Raw genomic sequence first — 17,904 nt, 5'->3', positions numbered from 1 at the left:
TATATAAAACATTTTAACTGTAGATAATAATCAAAAGCATAAAAAAGGCACCAAACTGTGAATGTCTTCAATGAACTACAAATAGAAATTAATTATAAGTGAGCGATAACAAGATTATGCCACCGAAAGTTAAATTAAATCTGAGAAACCATATGGCCTCCACAGGAGCTTTGTGAATTAAAACAATATTAAGAAAGGAAAGAAGGAAAGGAAGCAGGAAGGATGGAGGGAGAGGAAAAGAAATTTTAATCCCTTTTCTGAAAAATCAACTTCTACCATGCCCTAAACAATATATAATACAGAAGCTAGAGCTGTGATATGAAATTTATCTACCTAATGAAGAAAAATGAAAACAAAAACAATGGTATAAAACTTAAGAAGACATATTATTCCATACATTTTTAAAAAGAACTATATTTAAGAAATTTCATGAACATGTTCTGTCATGCCACACAGGACCTATGCATGAAAAATAATGAGAATTAAAAAGTCATTAATGAATCCCACCCTAATTATTTTCTCCTTAAAGTACAGGGGCACAGGGTTAAGGGCACTAGACTAGGACTAAAACCTTCAAGTCCTGTTTTTTTAGTTGCCTATTTTAGGACAAGTCTTAAACCTATTGGTTTCAAATTCCTCATGTATTAAATGGAGATAAATACCTACCATCCCTAGTTACGGTATATTATACAGCAAAGAGACAACACATTTGAAAATCTATAAATTATCCAACACTATTTAAATGTATGGTAGTATATTTTCCACATCTGCAGCCATAGTATAATACAAAGAAGAGTATTCCAAATCACATAAAATCTCCAGATTACTACTGTTAATTACGGAGAATTATATCCTGAATATGCTTTAAAGAGTTAGAAATTGATACATATTTGATCAATTTTTGAATTACATAAGAAAATAGTGAAAAGACAAAAGTATTAGTAATCATAAGATTAATCAGGAAATTAAGTAATTATGAATATTTCTATGTATATGAAACACATCGTACTGGGTTCATAGACCTGTACACAGTCATTATCTGCTTTTAATTTTTTATTTGTAACTTATAGAAATACCATATATATTATACACTTTTGGACAAAATACATGACCATGGAAAATATATAAAGTTTATTTTATGTTGTACCTACTGCTTTTACTGAAGAGATTAAATCTGCCACAGTTAGGAGAGGGCTTCTTAATAAATTAGAAGTATTTTTCCTTAGTATTTTGGCTAACATGCTTTCTTTTATCAATGTGTGGTTAGGTTTGCTTGGCATTTATGGTTTCTCAAGAGTATATATGTGTTACTCCAACCAACATAAAACTCAGGAAAACAGTCTTTTCAATATATTAAGGTTGTGGGTCACTACTGCAATATCATATAAGGTCCATGAAATAACTTTAGAAAAGTATCTTTTAAAATGAAGGCAAACTACGAAAACCTGATGTTACCAGTATACATAGTCTTGAAGTAGAAAGTGTGTGTGTATGTTAGTCACTCAGTCATGTCTGACTCTTTGCAATCTCATGAACTGTAGCCCACCAGGCTCCTCTGTCCATGGGATTCTCCAGGCAAAAATGCTGGAGTGGGTTGCCATACCCTTCTTCAGGGGATCCTCCCGACCCAGGGATCGAACCCAGGTCTCCCACACTGCAGGCAGATACTTTACCATCTGAGCCACCTGGGAAGACCCTGAAGGAGAAAGAGAGGGGGAAAATTTCCAAGCAAAGGTATGTGAGTGGCAGAGACAATCATATACTAGACTAAATTAGTGGACTAACTTCCAGTAAGGTGGAACAAATAGAAAACCTGAACTCTTAGGTACCATGCCAATGTAGAGAAGGAGGTAAAGAGAAAGTGAAGAAAAAATGGAAAAATTCACAAGGGACGAAAAAATATATGACACAAATTTCACACATATACTCATACACACCATGAAAGATCATCTCTGAAATAACCAGAGGCAATATAAAGACTAATTGTAAAATATAAAGTATCTCATAAAATGGTCTCAAAAAAGAGCACATAATATAAATTCTACCTGAAAATATTTGACCCTATTTACCAAGTGAGTTTTTAAACTAAGTTTTAACTAATTAATGTGAACTAAAATAATAATTAAATGCTTTGATATGGGGTTTATCTTGTACATTTGAAATTAACAAGAATCACAGTAAATCAAAAACATGGTTTAAGAAAAACTTTCCTGACTGAGCAAAGTTTAAGTTAAATCACTATAATTAATGAATTTCAATTAAAAAAGTGTAATGAATAACACCAATCAGCATTTCTGTTATCAGTATTCTGCACCACAGATCAGCATCACAAAAGTCTTCCATGAAATAAAGCCATTATACATGAAATTGGGCTTCCCTGGTAGCTCAGCTGGTAAAGAATACACCTGCAATGCAGGAGACCTTGGTTCAATTTCTGGGACAGGAAGATCCTCTTGAGAAGGGATAGGCTACCCACTCCAGTCTTCTTGGGCTTTCCTTGTGGCTCAGATGGTAAAGAATCCACCTGCGATGCGTGAGATCTGGGTTTGATCCCTGGGTTGGGAAGAACCCCTGGAGGAGGGCATGGCAACCCACTCCAGTATTCTTGCCTGGAGAATCCCTGTGAACAGAGGAGCCTGGCGGGCTACAGTCCATGGGGTCGCAAAGAGTGGGACACGACTGAGTGACTAAGCACAGTACACACATGAAATCAACTGCTGTCACAATGACCCAAGAGAGTATTTCTGCTACCCAAAATCCACATGAAACATGTAATTCTATAGCCTATGCTACTCACCTTGTCTTTGAAGATATGTGGGTTTTGGTATATAAAATCTCGGTAACTTTCTGTTCGTACTCTGTCCTAGGGCAGAGAAAGGAAAACATCACATTATACTTACAAATAAAATTTTTTAAGGAAGATATCTGCTAATTATCACATACGTTTCTATAGCTACTTCTTGCCTGGAAACCCATGTTTAACCTTTTTTTGCTAGAAGAAAATAATAGGGACTTCCCTGCTGGTCCACTGGCTAAGACTCCAAGCTCTCAATGCAGGGGACTCAGGTTCGATCCCTGGTGGGGGAACTAGATCCCGTAAGCCACAACTAAAGATCTCATGTGGTGAAACTAACACCCAGCACAGACAAATAACTATTTTTTCAAACAGAAAATAAGAACAGTAACAGCAACAACACACAAAGAAAACATTTAATAACATCACTGAAAGTCAAAGAAGACCTAAGTTCTTAAAAATGTACATATTTTTGTCTTGACGTGCACCATCACTATAAGACTTCAAGTGATGATTAATACTAATGGGCCTGATTCCCTGTAGTAGAACTAGGTTAAAATATGAGAGAAAAAAGACAAAACAGACAGATGTGAAAATTACAGTTACATAATGAAAAATGACGGAGAAGGCAATGGCACCCCACTCCAGTACTCTTGCCTGGAAAATCCCACGGATGAAGGAGCCTGGTAGGCTACAGTCCATGGGGTCGCGAAGAGTCGGACACGACTGAGCGACTTCACTTTCACTTTTCTCTTTCCTGCATTGGAGAAGGAAATGGCAACCCACTCCAGTGTTCTTGCCTGGAGAGCCTGGTGGGCTACCGTCTCTGGGGTCGTACAGAGTCAGACACGACTGAAGTGACTTAGCAGCAGCAATGAAAAATGAAGCTAAACTGAGTACAGTTTTCTAAGAAAGTCATCGATCAGCACCTACGTGATTTATAATCCTGTTTTGTTTCTAGAACGGTCTGTAGTAGGAAATGATGCTTAAAAGCCTATAAGCCTAAAAGTAAATCATTGGAGCCCTACAGCCCACATTATGAGACTTCACTCCAGAGTCTCACATGACCTGTAACTCAGGCAGGCACTGAACGTTAACATTTATGTTGGTTCCTGAAGAGTGCAGATTCCCTTTTAAATCACCTCAGCTGAGGCATGTACTGACAGCAAATTAAGCAATAAGGGCACAGTTGCTAAGGGAGTAAAACGAGTCTGATAAAAATATCTCAAACCGGGAATTTTAAATTTCACACTTAGTAAAAAGTAGTTAACATCAAATACTACAACATTTATACCATTCACATCCCTGACAAAACCATGTTCATGCCAATATTGGAATTAAAAAAAAAAGATATATGTCTTAAATTAGAAGCTGTTTTACAGGGGGAATTCCATAATTAATTCCATGTTTTATGATAGTATTAGTTCTAACTGCTTTACAAACAAAATTTTAAATCAGGTTTATTAAATTTATGTATTTTAAGATTATGAGAATCTAATACTCAAATTAATTTAAACATACTATTAAGTAATTAATTTTACAAATCTTTAAAAAAAATACCATTTCCTACATTCTTACTATTTTTATACTCCTCTTACACTATAACCAGTGATTTTTGCTGACACAACAAAACCCACAAAGGGTGAACACGTCAAGAAGGCAGTCATTCAGAAAGCTCTCACCAATCACACTGCTCTAATTTAATCACTAGCGCCCCAACTCCTGTCCTAAGTCCATGCACTGCTGCTCAGCTCAACCATAATCCTTCATCCAGCTCTTCCTACACATCCATTTGCTTTCACTCATATGCTCACCCTGGTGCAATGGAATTCAAAGTATACTAAACACAGTGCTTTGGACATAGCAGAGCTTTGATTTAATACATGAATGTTTGAGAAGAAAATCCACTGAATGTGAAAATCCAAACAAATTAAAGACAAGCCCTCAAACCATTCCTAAAAATTTATTCTAACAAAAGACTAAAACTGTTCAATATAAAGTAAGGTAATAAACAAAAATAAAATAATCTTTTGCACTCACCTATTAAAACTAAGAAACACAAAAGAACGAGAGGTTCTTCTGCTTCTCAATATTAAGAAGCAAAATAATCTTTTAAGACTAGGACATGGTGTCATGGAATTATTCCTACAAATATTTTAAAAATTTAAGTATGAGACTAAAGACAACAGAAAAATTATATACTATAAATTTTACTGATATAAGTAACAGCATGTTTTAAAATACAGGCTCATGAAGGTGGACAGAATGCCTGAGTCAGCTACAAATACAATGAGGAAAATGAAGTAAAGAAAAATTATTTAATGGTATTATAGTTTGGATAAATGTTCACCAGGATAAACAATGTTTTTCTTGGGGGGAAAAAACAGAGAGAGAGAGAGATACATCTCAGATTTAAAACATCAGCAGCAACTCCTATCAGAAAGATAAAGTGGCAAAGGATTTTGAAAGTTCATGTCATCTATTCTGCGATCAAATACATCTCTGGAATTCAAAGTTACCTTCATCTTGATTCTAAAAAATAAGATTACAAACTATCCTTATTTATAATCACTAAATAAGGCATATCCAAAATAGTGTCATTAAAATACTGTATCTGAGACTAAGCAACAAAAAAATCCAAATAATATTTTTATAAAAGCCAGGCCAATTCTAAGCATAAAAATAAGTCCTGTATGTATGACTTCTCAATTTTAAATGATTTGTAAAGATCATGTGAGATTCTGGTAGTAGCACAACCTTGAACAAATTGTATGTGCTAAGAATTGTTTTGATAGGAAACAGAAGAAATACTGTGTGACATAAGGCAATATTTCATATTTGCCCACAGTATGTAACTCAGCAAAATATAAAATGGACAAATAGTCTTTTTGAATGAACTATATCCATATTTCCTATGATCCAAGGAGAGGTGATTATACTATATATCAGCTAAGGGGAATTAAGGCATGGGAAGTTATATTAATAAGAATTCTTAAGTGATTCCAGATCTAAAAGTGAAAAGACAGCACTGGGAACTTTCAGCTGGAACTTCTTAATGTATATCAAAAGGACTTAAAGATACTCTATCAGGTATGAAATCCTCTAGTTACTGAAATATAGCTACAAGGGTCCAGGAGAGAGATTTGGAAATAAGTCCAAACTGGATTTCCCAGATGACTGAACCAAGAGCACTCAGATGTACTATCTTCTAGGAGTCTCAGTAACTTACCAGTCTGAAAAATCCAATACAATTTCCCTATCAAAAGCATTAAAGGTTCATGGCATTGAAACTGACGGGGTGATTTAAAATGACGAACATGGGCAAAGAAAAACTCCTTTAAAGAAAATATTCTAGACACAATAAAATTAATTTTAATGAGGAAAAGAGTGTATGTCCATTTCTTTTAAATAAATTCATCCTGGACTTAAAATAATTTATTACTTATAACTGTTATTTGCAATCCTATGCAACTACCCAAGTAACAACAAAAAGCACAACCAACCATGACAAGTCATTAGTGAAGAAATGACATGACATTGCTTTAAAAGACTCCAAATAATTACAATTACTGTTAATCAGCAAACCTCCAACTCTGCAATCCTGCAAAACTGACTCAACAAAATATATACATGTTATTAAATATTCCTGGTTATTTTAAATAGGTATGTTTCAAGGAACACAGTCTTCAGAAGAAATAAATCTTCTGAGGAAGGATTCAAAAGGGAATTTTTCTTTTGTTGGTTTTAAGAAAGAAAAAAAAAAAAAAAAAGGTAGTGACATCTAAAATTGACAGAGATAAACACTGAAAATTTTCAATAATTTTTAAACTCCAACTATTTGTTAGATATTTTCACTTTTACTAAATTAAAAAATTACACTTTGATATTTTATAATTTATAATAGATGATAAAATGTATCTATTATACCACGTACAGCTAGAAATCTACTTATAGTTTATATAAACATTACCATTACAAAAATTAAAACCAAGTTCAAGTATCTGATCTGACTTAGGAAATTCTATCATTGATTTCAAATGTAAAAAAGTTATAACTGTGAGAATTATCTACAAGTAACTTTGTACCAAATAATTATTCTTTGCCTAAACTAATGACAGTACTGCCAATTAAAACACTAATTTCTCCTTCACACATTAAAAGGCAAACATAGAATTTATTTCTTCCTACTTAAAAGTTGCTCATGAGAAACCTAAAATCATTAGAAATTTTTCCCATTGTTCTATTTTAAGCAAAAGTAATCTCACAACAAAGATTAATAATGATCTTCAGTAGAATTTACAGTAATTCTGATGCTTCTATAATCTTTTCAACGTAAGATGAGCTATCAAGTACCAAAAAGATCTAAAAAGCAGTTCTCAAAAAAAAGAAAAAGGCAGTTCTACCACAGCATGTGTGTTAAGAACCAGTTTCACTCGATCTTTCCTTCAGTATGGACTTTGCACATTTGTGCTCTTTTCTAACCTTGAGCATTTCTTCGTGTATCCCATAATGCCCGTAGGAGCTGAAATAAACACCATCCTCATCCTCCAGGAGATCTGCAATGGCAGTGGTAGATGACGGGCAGGCTCTGACATCTGCGTTCATCACAAAATCCTGAGCAAATTGTCTGTAATCAATTTGAAATACACCCTTGAGACAAGTTTATTGGACCATGAAAAAAGGAAAGGCTGAGGCAGAGGTAGGAGGGGAGTGTGGAGTGTGATGAGCCTCTAAATCACGCTCCACCTTAAGCAACGAAAAGCTCCCCCTGCTGGATTTTAAGCAACGGGCATATTCAAACCCAGCTGGAAGCATTCCTTCTGCAAACCACAAAAGCATAGCCAACTGCAAATTATGGCTGTTGATACCTTTCAACCAACAAAATAAGCATACTATGACTCTATTCACTTTTCTACTGTTCCAAAATCTTATTATATCGTGGAAGGGTTATATGGGCAAATCCAAACTGGAAATTATTTACACACACCAACACCATCCACTCAGGCTCTAACTCAGTTCCCTCTCTGATCACAACACATCAGGAACCTATAACGTATACATGGGAAAGAAGTGTAAAGATGCAGATAAAAGAGTTGTTGGTTACTAGGTTACTCAGCATAAAATATCAGAAAAGGGGAAGGGAAACTACAATTCACTTGACTGTTTTTCCTGCTGGACATTCTGGCAAATGGGTACTCAGGCAGTAGCAACCAACTTACAAATCTAACAGGTTAAGCTGGAGGTATATATACATGATAGAAAGGCAGAATCTCAGACTCTATTCAAGGCCTCCTGAATCAGAATTTGTAGCTTATTGTGTTACCCAGGTGATCTATATACACGTAAAATTCTGACAAGTACTAAGCCAGCAGAATGCTAATTTACCCACTGTAGAAAACCATCTTATGGAGCTAGTTTTCTGATTACATACTTCACCATAATTATCATTTGATTCTTTAAAAACAAATACTTGAACTGTGTATTTTCCCCAAGTCTAAAAAGTACTAATCCCTATACTTTAAAAAGCCCAGGAAAAGAAAAGTAAAGTGGAGAAAGCTATTAGAAAGAAAGTAGTATTAAGGAACAAAAGCACTCAAGAGGAAAACACTCCTGAGGACAATTACCATTAATATAAAAGTAATTATATAGAAGTATATGAGAATAGAATTTTATGTTAATTAGTTGTAGCCACAATGTACAAAAATACTGCATATCCTCAATATTACTAAAATTAAATATCTACACTGTGCTTTCTAGTACATGAAATATTTTACTGTATTTCACTTGAACTGTATTATTTGGGGGATCTAAACCATTAATTTTCTGTAAGATTGATAAATTACTTCATTTTTTGCAGGTCCTCACGTGCTCCAGCCAATGCAGCTTCAGCAGATAGTGCCCTAGTTTCCATGTGTTTCAATTTTTCAAGAAGAGACGCATTTTCACTGAGCCCATTGGGATATGAGAATGGGACTGAGACCGGTTCATAAAGATCTTCTACATCTAAAAAAATGAATGGACATTATTTTCAGGCCATCTTATAACAACGAAGCACATATACATGTGTTACAAATAAATATATACTAAGTGCCTATTACGCAGCCAACTGAGAAAAATCAGTACAAGTACATTTAATTACTTAATATCCAAATTGTCTTGAGTTTATAAAGAACATGCTATTAGTCTAAGTTTTTCACTAGTTGGCTAAACTGAACACACAAACAAACAGTAATTGCACTGAATCAAACCCAGGACAAAGCAAAAAAGTAGAAGAAAAAAAAATGCTAATATTTACTGATCGGGTATGTTTCAAATTCATGTATCACATCTCGTTTCATCTTCAAAACAACCCTAAAATATAAACATTTATCCCTGTTTTAAGACATGGGAAAAATAAATTTCAGAGAAATTGACTAGCCCAAAGTCATACAGCTGTTTAATAAGGGAACTATGATTCAAACCCATTCCTGCTTCTAGCCCATGTCCTGCCACCACAGAGGGCCACCTCTAGTTTCTGGGTCTTGACCTGTAGAAAAACAGGTATTACATTTAGATATTCCTTAAGAACAGCATGGAGGTAAGGAATTTTATACATTCATTAAGTTTTTCATCTTGGGTAAGGTGTTATGCAATCTATACACTGCCTTAGTGCTGATATTGTTAAATATCCTAATTCCTAATATTATTAAAAATTGATTTAAATTTAATTTCCCTATATGTAAATTAGTAACTTCTGCTATAGAAGTTAATGTATATAAATCATTAATTCTGAAAACAGAAATTAATATACGGAGCTAGTGAGTTGTATAGAACTTCAATGTCCATTGACTAGTCTAATTAACTTTCACATCAACCTAAAGCTATAAAAACAATGCAGGTATTATACTGTTTCCTCAAAGCAGCACTGAGGGAAACAGGACTTTTTTTTTCCCCATTCAGTCTTTACTTGCAACAATTCTTTAGAGCTGGGACAAAATACTAAGTTTAACAAATTCACAATGGTATGTAACTTAAAGACTAACGCATAAATTGAACTTGTTATAAAAGCAGTGCAGGATAATCAGTCTGGCAGAATACTGACTCTTTGCTTTAAAAACTATAGATTCAAAAAAAACACAAAACTATAGATTCATCCACTATTTAATTCACCCAAAATTAACAACAGCAACAAAATACTGCCCAACTGTTAAAGGATGGTGTGCCATTTCTCTACTTCCTACTACAACTCTCATTGTGTATCTTCTCTTCAGAATTCTTTGAACTGTTTGCAAACCACCTTGTTAAAGAACTGAACAAAGAAATTGACTTGTTTCAGCTAGTTTCTCTGTTTTGCTTTCTGCTGCAATAAGTTAGTCAGAATAAAAACTTTAAGTATTAATAATACAGTTGTCCCTTGCTATCTGCAGGGGCTCTGTTTCAGGACCTCTCTCAGGTACCAAAACCCACAGATGCTCAAGTCCCTGTATAAAATGGCAATTTACACTTAGCACTTTAAATCATCTCTAGATTCCTTATAGTAACTAGTAAAATATAAATGCTATACAAATAGTTGTAAATACAATGTAAGTAGTTGCCACTGGGCAGCAAATTCAAGTTTTTTTTTTTTAATTTTCTGGAATTTTTTTCCCTGAATATTTTTGATCCAAGGTGGGTTGAATCCAAAGATGTACAACTCCTGGATATAACAGGCCAGTTGCACACAGATAATTATAAATTAAAGGTTAAGTGTACAGCTTTGAAAATGAGAAAGGATTCAGTAAACATTAACATTCATACCTATAGTATACCAAAACAGTCTAATTCAAAGTCCTAAACCACACTCAGGAAGGACTGCCACATCTGTATTCTATCTGAGGAAGTTCAAATCACCTGGACACTCCATCTTGGCAGCTGGAAACTACCACAGAAGACAGTCAGTTTATCACAAAGACCTAACAATTATGAGAATAAATCTCACAAGAGAGCTTCAAAATACATGAAGCCAAAGCTGACAGAATTAATGGTAAAAGCAGAAAATCCTCTAATAATGGTCAGGGATTCAAATATACCTCAATCAACAATTGATACGGGCAGATTTTTAAAACTCCAAAAAGACATAAAAGATCTGAAGAAAAATACTAGCACTGTGACCCATTTATACAATAATGTGCCCAATAACTATCTTGACACTTGTGAAGAACACTCATCAGTAATTTTGTAGAATGTCCCTCAGCCTGGGACTGTCTGACGAGCTTTTCACTACCGGAATGAGGTTATACACTTTGGGCAAGGACAACAGAGAAACAATGCTGTCTCCTCAGAGCATTACACAAAGGGGTTCATGATGTCAATATGGTTATTACTGGTGATGTTAACCTTGATCACTCGGTCGTGGTGGGGTCTGCTTGGCTTTTCCACAAAAGTTAACATCTCCTTTGTAACAGATTTCTTAGGGGAGATACTTTGAGCTATGCAAATCCTATCTCACCCACCTAACAACAGCTCTGTAAATTAGGTATCTTAAGAAAAGTCAATTATCTGATGATGTAAAAACAGCAAATATTGCTAAATTTACTTAAATCTATTAAATATTATATCTGATTTAAATTTTTTAATTTAGATTTAAAAGTTGTCAATTTGAGTTACATTAAAAATTAGTCTGCCAACTAAAAATTACTCTAAACTTTCCTATGTTTCCAAACATCTTATACACAATGTTTATCCCAAGCTCATAGCCCTCCCTGGTAATTGTTAGCGTGACTCACTTTTCAAGTGACTTAACTTACCTACTGAAACCAACTACCCAAAAGGTCTTTCGAGAATCAAGGACGTTACATATCTCCTGTAAAACCTAACCACTATTCTGCCGTAACAAATGACCCTACTTTAAAGTAGATGTCGTATGTTCAGCTTACCAAATTGAAGTAAAAGGTCATCTTCTAATACTGGCTTTAAATATTCTTCTTTTTCCCAAGGCACTGGGTTGTATATGGAATTCATATATTCAACTGTAGGATTCTGGAAATAAAATCAATTGCATATTTTTTCACTGCACATAATCACACAATCCCCCTACCAAAAGAAAATTAAACAAAAAAGGAAAGCATGTCTACATTAACACAATTGCTATTTAAAAAGAACCTGGGTTAACCTGCCATTTCATTAACTTGACTGAATGATTGCTTAATTGTGTCAGTGCACAGTTTTATGCAGTTTGGATTTGGGGGAAATGGCAATATAAATATCAAGTGACCAGAACAAAAAAAGAGCAACCAAAGCACTTAAAAATCACACTAGAAATCAGAAATTTCTGCTTTTACAGAAAGACTGTATTCTTTATCTGACACTGAATTACTTTGCCACATAATACTGATTCATCTCTCACATGCAATTAAAAACCATACTCAAGCATGGTAAGTACGTATGGTACCACACGTAAGTACGGTACTTGTGTATGTATGTAAGCACCACGCACTTACCTGGTGCTACGTGTTGTGCTAGTTCCTAATGTCCAAGATTCCAATATGATGAGTGTCAAATTTAAAACACTTCCTTATACAGCAGCTCTTTATGGTCTCTTAAAAATGGGTGCACTGATAATCACTGCAGTATTTCTTTAGGTTTTAAACGAAATTGTAAATTAAGCTACCATCTTACCTTAAGTCTAATAAAATTTATCAGTTTAATGTATCCATAAAATTCAAGTCCTAAAAGGGAAAAAAAAATTCACTTATTTCAACATGAATTTTGTTTCATTGACTTGCTCCAGAGATGCTTCTCTGGTGAGACAACAGCCATAGATAACAAATTTCTAAATGCCTTCCTTGCATTTCTAGAAAATGGGAATTTTTAGAATTCTACTCTTCTCAGAAAAATACCAATAAGGAAAATTAGGCCCTAGATTTTACCAAGTATTTGGCAGTTGACACTAGAGCCAAATTTTCTAATTTCCCAATTTTTATAGTATCTACCAAACACAGAGTACACAAAGTCTACTAGCTTTTACATTAAGTTAAATGATACAAATGAAAAAACAATAAGGCTTGTATCTGGTTCTCATCTTTTCAGAAATGAAGCAGCATTTAAAATAAGGGAGAGCAAATAGCATGCCCAACCAATTATTATTTGTCATGAGAAAGACTGTTACGAGAACATGTGCTGTGCTCAGTCACTTCTCATGTCTGACTCTGTGCAACGCTACGGACTGCAGCCAGCCTTCCAGGTTCCTCTGTCCGTGGGGTTCTCCAGGCAAGAACACTGGAGTGGGTTGCCATGCCCTCCCCCAGGGGATCTTCCCGACCCAGGGATTGAACATGCAGCTCCTGTGCCTCCTGCACTGCAGGCAGATTCTTTACTGCTGAGCCACCAGGAAAGCCCTGGCAAAAGACTGTTATGAGAACATACTGGTATATGAAAGTGTTTCATATGCATAACATACAAAACCCCCATTTGATAAGTGAAAACATAAAATTATATTAAACATGATTCCAATTTAAAAAGGCACATTAGAAATATAAAAAAAACAAACAATGCAACAGTAGTTTATGTCTTACAAAAATAGTTGCGGTTGAACTTACGGTTCACAAACATAACTGCATCATGTGTGTATCCAAGACCTAAAATCTGCCTATTTGCTATTCTTCAGTAACGTCCTTTCTAGTTATTAGTAAATACAGGGACCAAAAAGTCAATTCTCTACTGAATTAATTTTAGTACCATACTGTAGCTCTTCAATATTTATTTAAAGTAGAAGGCTTTAAGTATGTCTAGTACTCTTGCCTGGAAAATCCCATGGACAGAGGAGCCCGGTAGGCTGCAGTCCATGGGGTCACTCAGAGTCGGACACGACTGAGCGACTTCACTTTCACTTTTCACCTTCATGCACTGGAGAAAGAAATGGCAACCCACTCCAGTGTTATTGCCTGGAGGATCCCAGGGACAGGGGAGCCTGGTGGGCTGCCGTCTATGGGGTCGCACAGAGTCGGACACAGCTGAAGCGACTTAGCAGCAACAGCAGATCCAAGTTAGAACAGAATCATCATCTGAACCTCTTGCTACCACCTTAAGTTTACCACTCCCTACTTCCATACTCTCTTATCGAACTCCTTATGAAACCCAATCTTCTGTGCCCTGAAGTCTACGTTACGCTCTGAGCCGGTAAGTTGTCTCTTTTCATAACCATCTGCCTCCTTTTCCCAAGTCCACCTTTACCCTTGTTCTCCCTAATTCTAACATCCCCCCTTCTCTTAAAATGATTACAATGCAATCACGTGCCAAGGGTGTTTTTTTCCTTTTTAGCTGTGAAGCCAATTTAAGCTTAAAAACAGTGACTCTTATCTAGAAGAATGACTTATTAATCTTTCCTCAAAAGCCACTTGCCAAAAACACCTCATAAACTGTTACTATATGTTTCACTATATTAGACTTGTATAGAAAAAGAAGAGATGTGGAAAAACAAAGTTTGAATTTGAATTTCATTACTAAAATTTTCTTTATTCTAAAAAATACTTACCATGTTTATGAACCATGTTATCAATACTAAATTGATGCTCCAACTTACAGTGTGAAAATGTTTCTTCAGCAGATGTAAATAACCTGAAAAACCAAGCAACAGCTTCATGGAATAGTCCCCTAACAACTCTCAGTATTGATTTCATACTTAATCAGATATAAACTTTTCCCCCTCACTCTACAAGTTTTCAGTTTTACTTCCAATTAATAATAATAAAAACCACCTGTAAAGAGGATCCCAGCACTTCTAAAGGGAATTAGTACTTCTGAGTTCCACTGTACACCTAAAACTATCCTTTAGAGGTCAAGATTAATTTGCCAAACAATAGCAATGAATTTATCACAAAGCTTTTGAGAGAAATCCCTTTGATAATCTCTCTCTCTCAAGACATGAACATTCCCCATGTAAGACTCTTTTTTCCTCAAAGTATCAACTCTTGTTTTCAGAGGCTCTGAACTGGCACAGCTCCAACATCTTTTAGAAATAAAGCATAAAATGTAATTTTATAACTGGCAAATTTCCAAAGCGCCATATTTCAAAAAGTGGTCTTATCGTGCTCCACAAGGATTTGCATTACAGACACTAAGAGGCCCAAGCTTCTTTATTTTGTTATCTGCAAAACTGAAGGATGCACAATAAGTTAGGAATTTACAACAGAGACACATCTTTATGCTTAGCACATAGGCAGCAGTTTTAAATAAACATTTACCAAGACAGGTTATTTTTGTAGTATTTACGAAGCCTACCACAAAGAAGCACCTCCCTGATACTCAATAAATATTATTTTGTGACTAGAGTATATGCACACATCCCTTATTTACCCAAATGAGGCTACATGTGGAAACTGACGAAATCAAGAGAAGCTAATATACCATCAATCAGCACCATACACAAACTCAGGGGGAACTAGTAAAATGTTTATTAAAATAATACTAGTCAATGGCAATCAGTCCTCTTTGATCTCCACTTGCCCAGAGAAGCAGCCAAAGTTTGTTGAGATGAAGAGGCAGAATTTTAAATGTAAAGAACACTGTTTTGGATATAAGACAAACCACAGCTCTGCAACTCTGAACAAGTTACTGGTATTGCAATGTCTTTCTCTCAAAGCGAAAAAGGCATCAATTTCCTTCACCTTCTACAGGTGGGGATCCTATAACAAAGGTGATTTTTAAATGGTTCAAATGGAACTATTTACACCTGAAAAGCTTTCTACTTGTCAAACAAATATAGAAAGGGAGAGTTGGAAGGATTCTGAGGGATTAATCTAGTTTAGTGACTGCCTTGTTATTCTTTAGAATCACTTCGGACAGTGTCATTGTTAAAAAGCAGATTCCGAGACACTAACCCTGATTTAGAAGGGCGGAGGTGCAAAATCTAGCATGTTACTTTTTTTTCTTAAGTGTTTTAGGTGACAACCAGACTAGGGAACCATAGATCCAGTCCAGAACACTTTTTACACAAGGGGAAACTAAGGCCCGTCGAAGATCAATAGTGTAACCTGGCTTCCAGTTCATGGCTCCTCCCTCTGGACAAACCCTCACTCCCAAACACGGGTTCCACATTTCCAGGGCAGCCACTCGGGTTACAGACTCCAGCTGAACCGACCACGAAAACCCACGTGGCTCGGCCACCTTGGGCTTTGGCCTGGCGCTGAGATGGACGAACCTGTCACAGAACAGGCAAGGGGTCTGCTGCTCGGCGTGGGGGAGATCTGCGTCGTCCTCATCCTCCCAGCTGGCCTCATCTCCGCTGTCTGACAGGCCTGGCGGGTCCTCCTCCTCCGCGGCGCCTAGCACACGCAAACGGTCAGACGGCCTCGGACACCAGTGCTAAACGGGCGCACGAGGGGCAGGGAGCGGAGAAGGCTTTGGGCCTGGACGGCCCTCCCCCACCCCCGCACCTCCCCGTCCATCTCCGCTGGGCCCCTCCGCCCCGACCAGGGCGCAGGGGGAGAAGGGGGCTCTCAATGGCCCCACAGCGGCGCGGCCTGCGCGCTGAGGGGTCGGGGTACCCACCGGTAGCGCCTGACGCTAACGAGCACATAGCTAAGGCGGCCCTGGGAGACCAGCGTGCCTCGGGGAGGGGAACGGCCGGAGCAGCGCGCGCGTAGCCGCCTCAAAGAAACGCCGGTCCGGGAACTCCGGAAGTACCGTGAGCGCCCAGCGGCGCCGTTGCTCGGGGAAACCTCGAGGAAACCTCGGGGACGCCAGGAAACGCGAGAGCGCGCGCGCCGGCTCGCGAGAGCTTCCGGCCTCAGGAGCGCGGCGTCGTTCGCGTGAGCTGGGGTGGGCGGGGCGAGGGCGGGGCTCCGCCCCCCCAACGCAGGGTGGGCTCAGCGCGCGCCGAATGTGCGTGGAAGCCTGGGCTGGGCCTTGCAGCTTGTACGTACTTTTTGTGTTCTCCTCGGACTGCGGCAGACATTAGCGTTGACGCCCTCGCCTACAGCCCAGAGCCAACAGCGGCTTCGCTCCCCTAGTCCATTCCTTATTCGAGGGAAGACCAGCTAGTGGAGGACGATCTGCTTGCAGCGCCCTCTGGTGGCGGAGAAGGTCAAGCGCAGGCGAGAGCCTGGGACTCCACCCTGGTTCGGGGCCTGAGGCGCCTCTGGGGTGCGCCTCGGGAAAGGGAACTGCAGAGACCACTGAATGGAATGTACCAGGGGCCAAAGCCTGAAGGGCTGTTTTAAGCAGTTTTGTCTTTGAAGTATATGTCCCAAGTTCTAGTACCAAATGTTAGCACTGGGCTTGAATGTGGCACAAATTTATCCAGTTAAACTGACCGCTATGGCCTGCCCAGGCTCTTATTTTGTCTAACATCTCAACTCATGCCTCCTCCTTGGGCCCTGCTCTCCAGGGACTTCCCTGGTGGCTCAGATGGTAAAGAGTCTGCCTACAGTGTGAGAGACCTGGGTTCTTCCCTCAGTTGGGAAGATCCTCTGGAGAAGGAAATGGAAACCCACTCCAGTACTCTTGCCTGGAAAATCCTGTAGACGGAGGAGCCTGGTAGTCTACAATCCAACACGACTGAGCGACTAAACTTTCACTCCAGCCTTTCATTTGGTGCCACCCTTTTTCCCACCTGGTAGGTACTTTTTGTCTTCGCAAGCAAGTCTCCTCAGACCATTTTTCTAAAGTAGTTTCCACTGTCATCCTAGCAGCCTCCAGTTTCTTAGCACCTGCGTGTGTGCTAAGTCTCTTCAGTCGCCTCCGACTCTTTGCGACCCCATGGACTGTAGCCCACCAGGTTCCTCTGTCCATGGGATTCTTCAGGCAAGAACACTGGAGTGGGTTGCCATTTCTTTCTCCGGGGGATATTCCAGACCCAGGGATCGAACCCTTGTCTCCTACATTGCAGGTGGGTTCTTTACCACTAGCGCCACCTGGGAAGCCCTTTTTCCTTTCTTCTTTCAGTCTTTAGCCACAGTACTGTTTGAGCATGAGGGAAGGGCCATGTCTCTACTTTCATTTCTCTGGCACATAATATGTGGCCTAACTTATAATAGATATTCAATAAATTTACTGAGTGAATAAAAAAAATTCCTTAATGAGAATTCCTTGTATTATTGCTACACTCTTCTGAAGTTTACTCCTTTTACTGTAACCTCTAGGGGACAGAATCC

The 17,904-nt window shown here is 37.9% G+C and overlaps 1 protein-coding gene across 5 annotated transcripts in view; it reads right to left on the bottom strand.

Annotated features, from left to right (window-relative positions):
• Positions 1 to 16,473, bottom strand: part of PRMT3 (protein arginine methyltransferase 3) — a 123,313-nt gene extending 106,840 nt beyond the window's left edge. For 4 of the 5 annotated variants that reach the window (XR_015158058.1, XM_086385533.1, XM_086385536.1 and 1 more), the window contains exons 1-8: positions 16,301 to 16,473; positions 15,951 to 16,074; positions 14,286 to 14,368; positions 12,431 to 12,480; positions 11,689 to 11,791; positions 8,638 to 8,797; positions 7,277 to 7,421; positions 2,798 to 2,863 (exon numbers count right to left, since the gene is read on the bottom strand). Coding sequence is in view for 4 of the 5 variants with exons in the window: in XM_086385533.1 (XP_086241659.1) it covers positions 2,798 to 2,863; positions 7,277 to 7,421; positions 8,638 to 8,797; positions 11,689 to 11,791; positions 12,431 to 12,480; positions 14,286 to 14,368; positions 15,951 to 16,074; positions 16,301 to 16,328 (759 nt within the window). In the remaining variant the exon portion in view is untranslated. Of the gene's footprint in view, positions 1 to 2,797; positions 2,864 to 7,276; positions 7,422 to 8,637; positions 8,798 to 9,255; positions 9,314 to 11,688; positions 11,792 to 12,430; positions 12,481 to 14,285; positions 14,369 to 15,950; positions 16,075 to 16,300 lie in introns of those variants that run through there. The other variant, XM_086385535.1, reaches the window with a different exon arrangement.
• Between the last annotated feature and the right edge of the window lie 1,431 nt (positions 16,474 to 17,904).

This window comes from Bos grunniens, chromosome 29 (assembly GCF_055505025.1).
Source record: "Bos grunniens cultivar Pamir isolate PY7600 chromosome 29, Bosgru_T2T1.0, whole genome shotgun sequence".
NCBI classification, from domain to species: Eukaryota; Metazoa; Chordata; class Mammalia; order Artiodactyla; family Bovidae; genus Bos; species Bos grunniens.
Note: the sequence above shows the minus strand (reverse complement) of the source record. Positions and strands in the feature narration are given on the sequence as shown.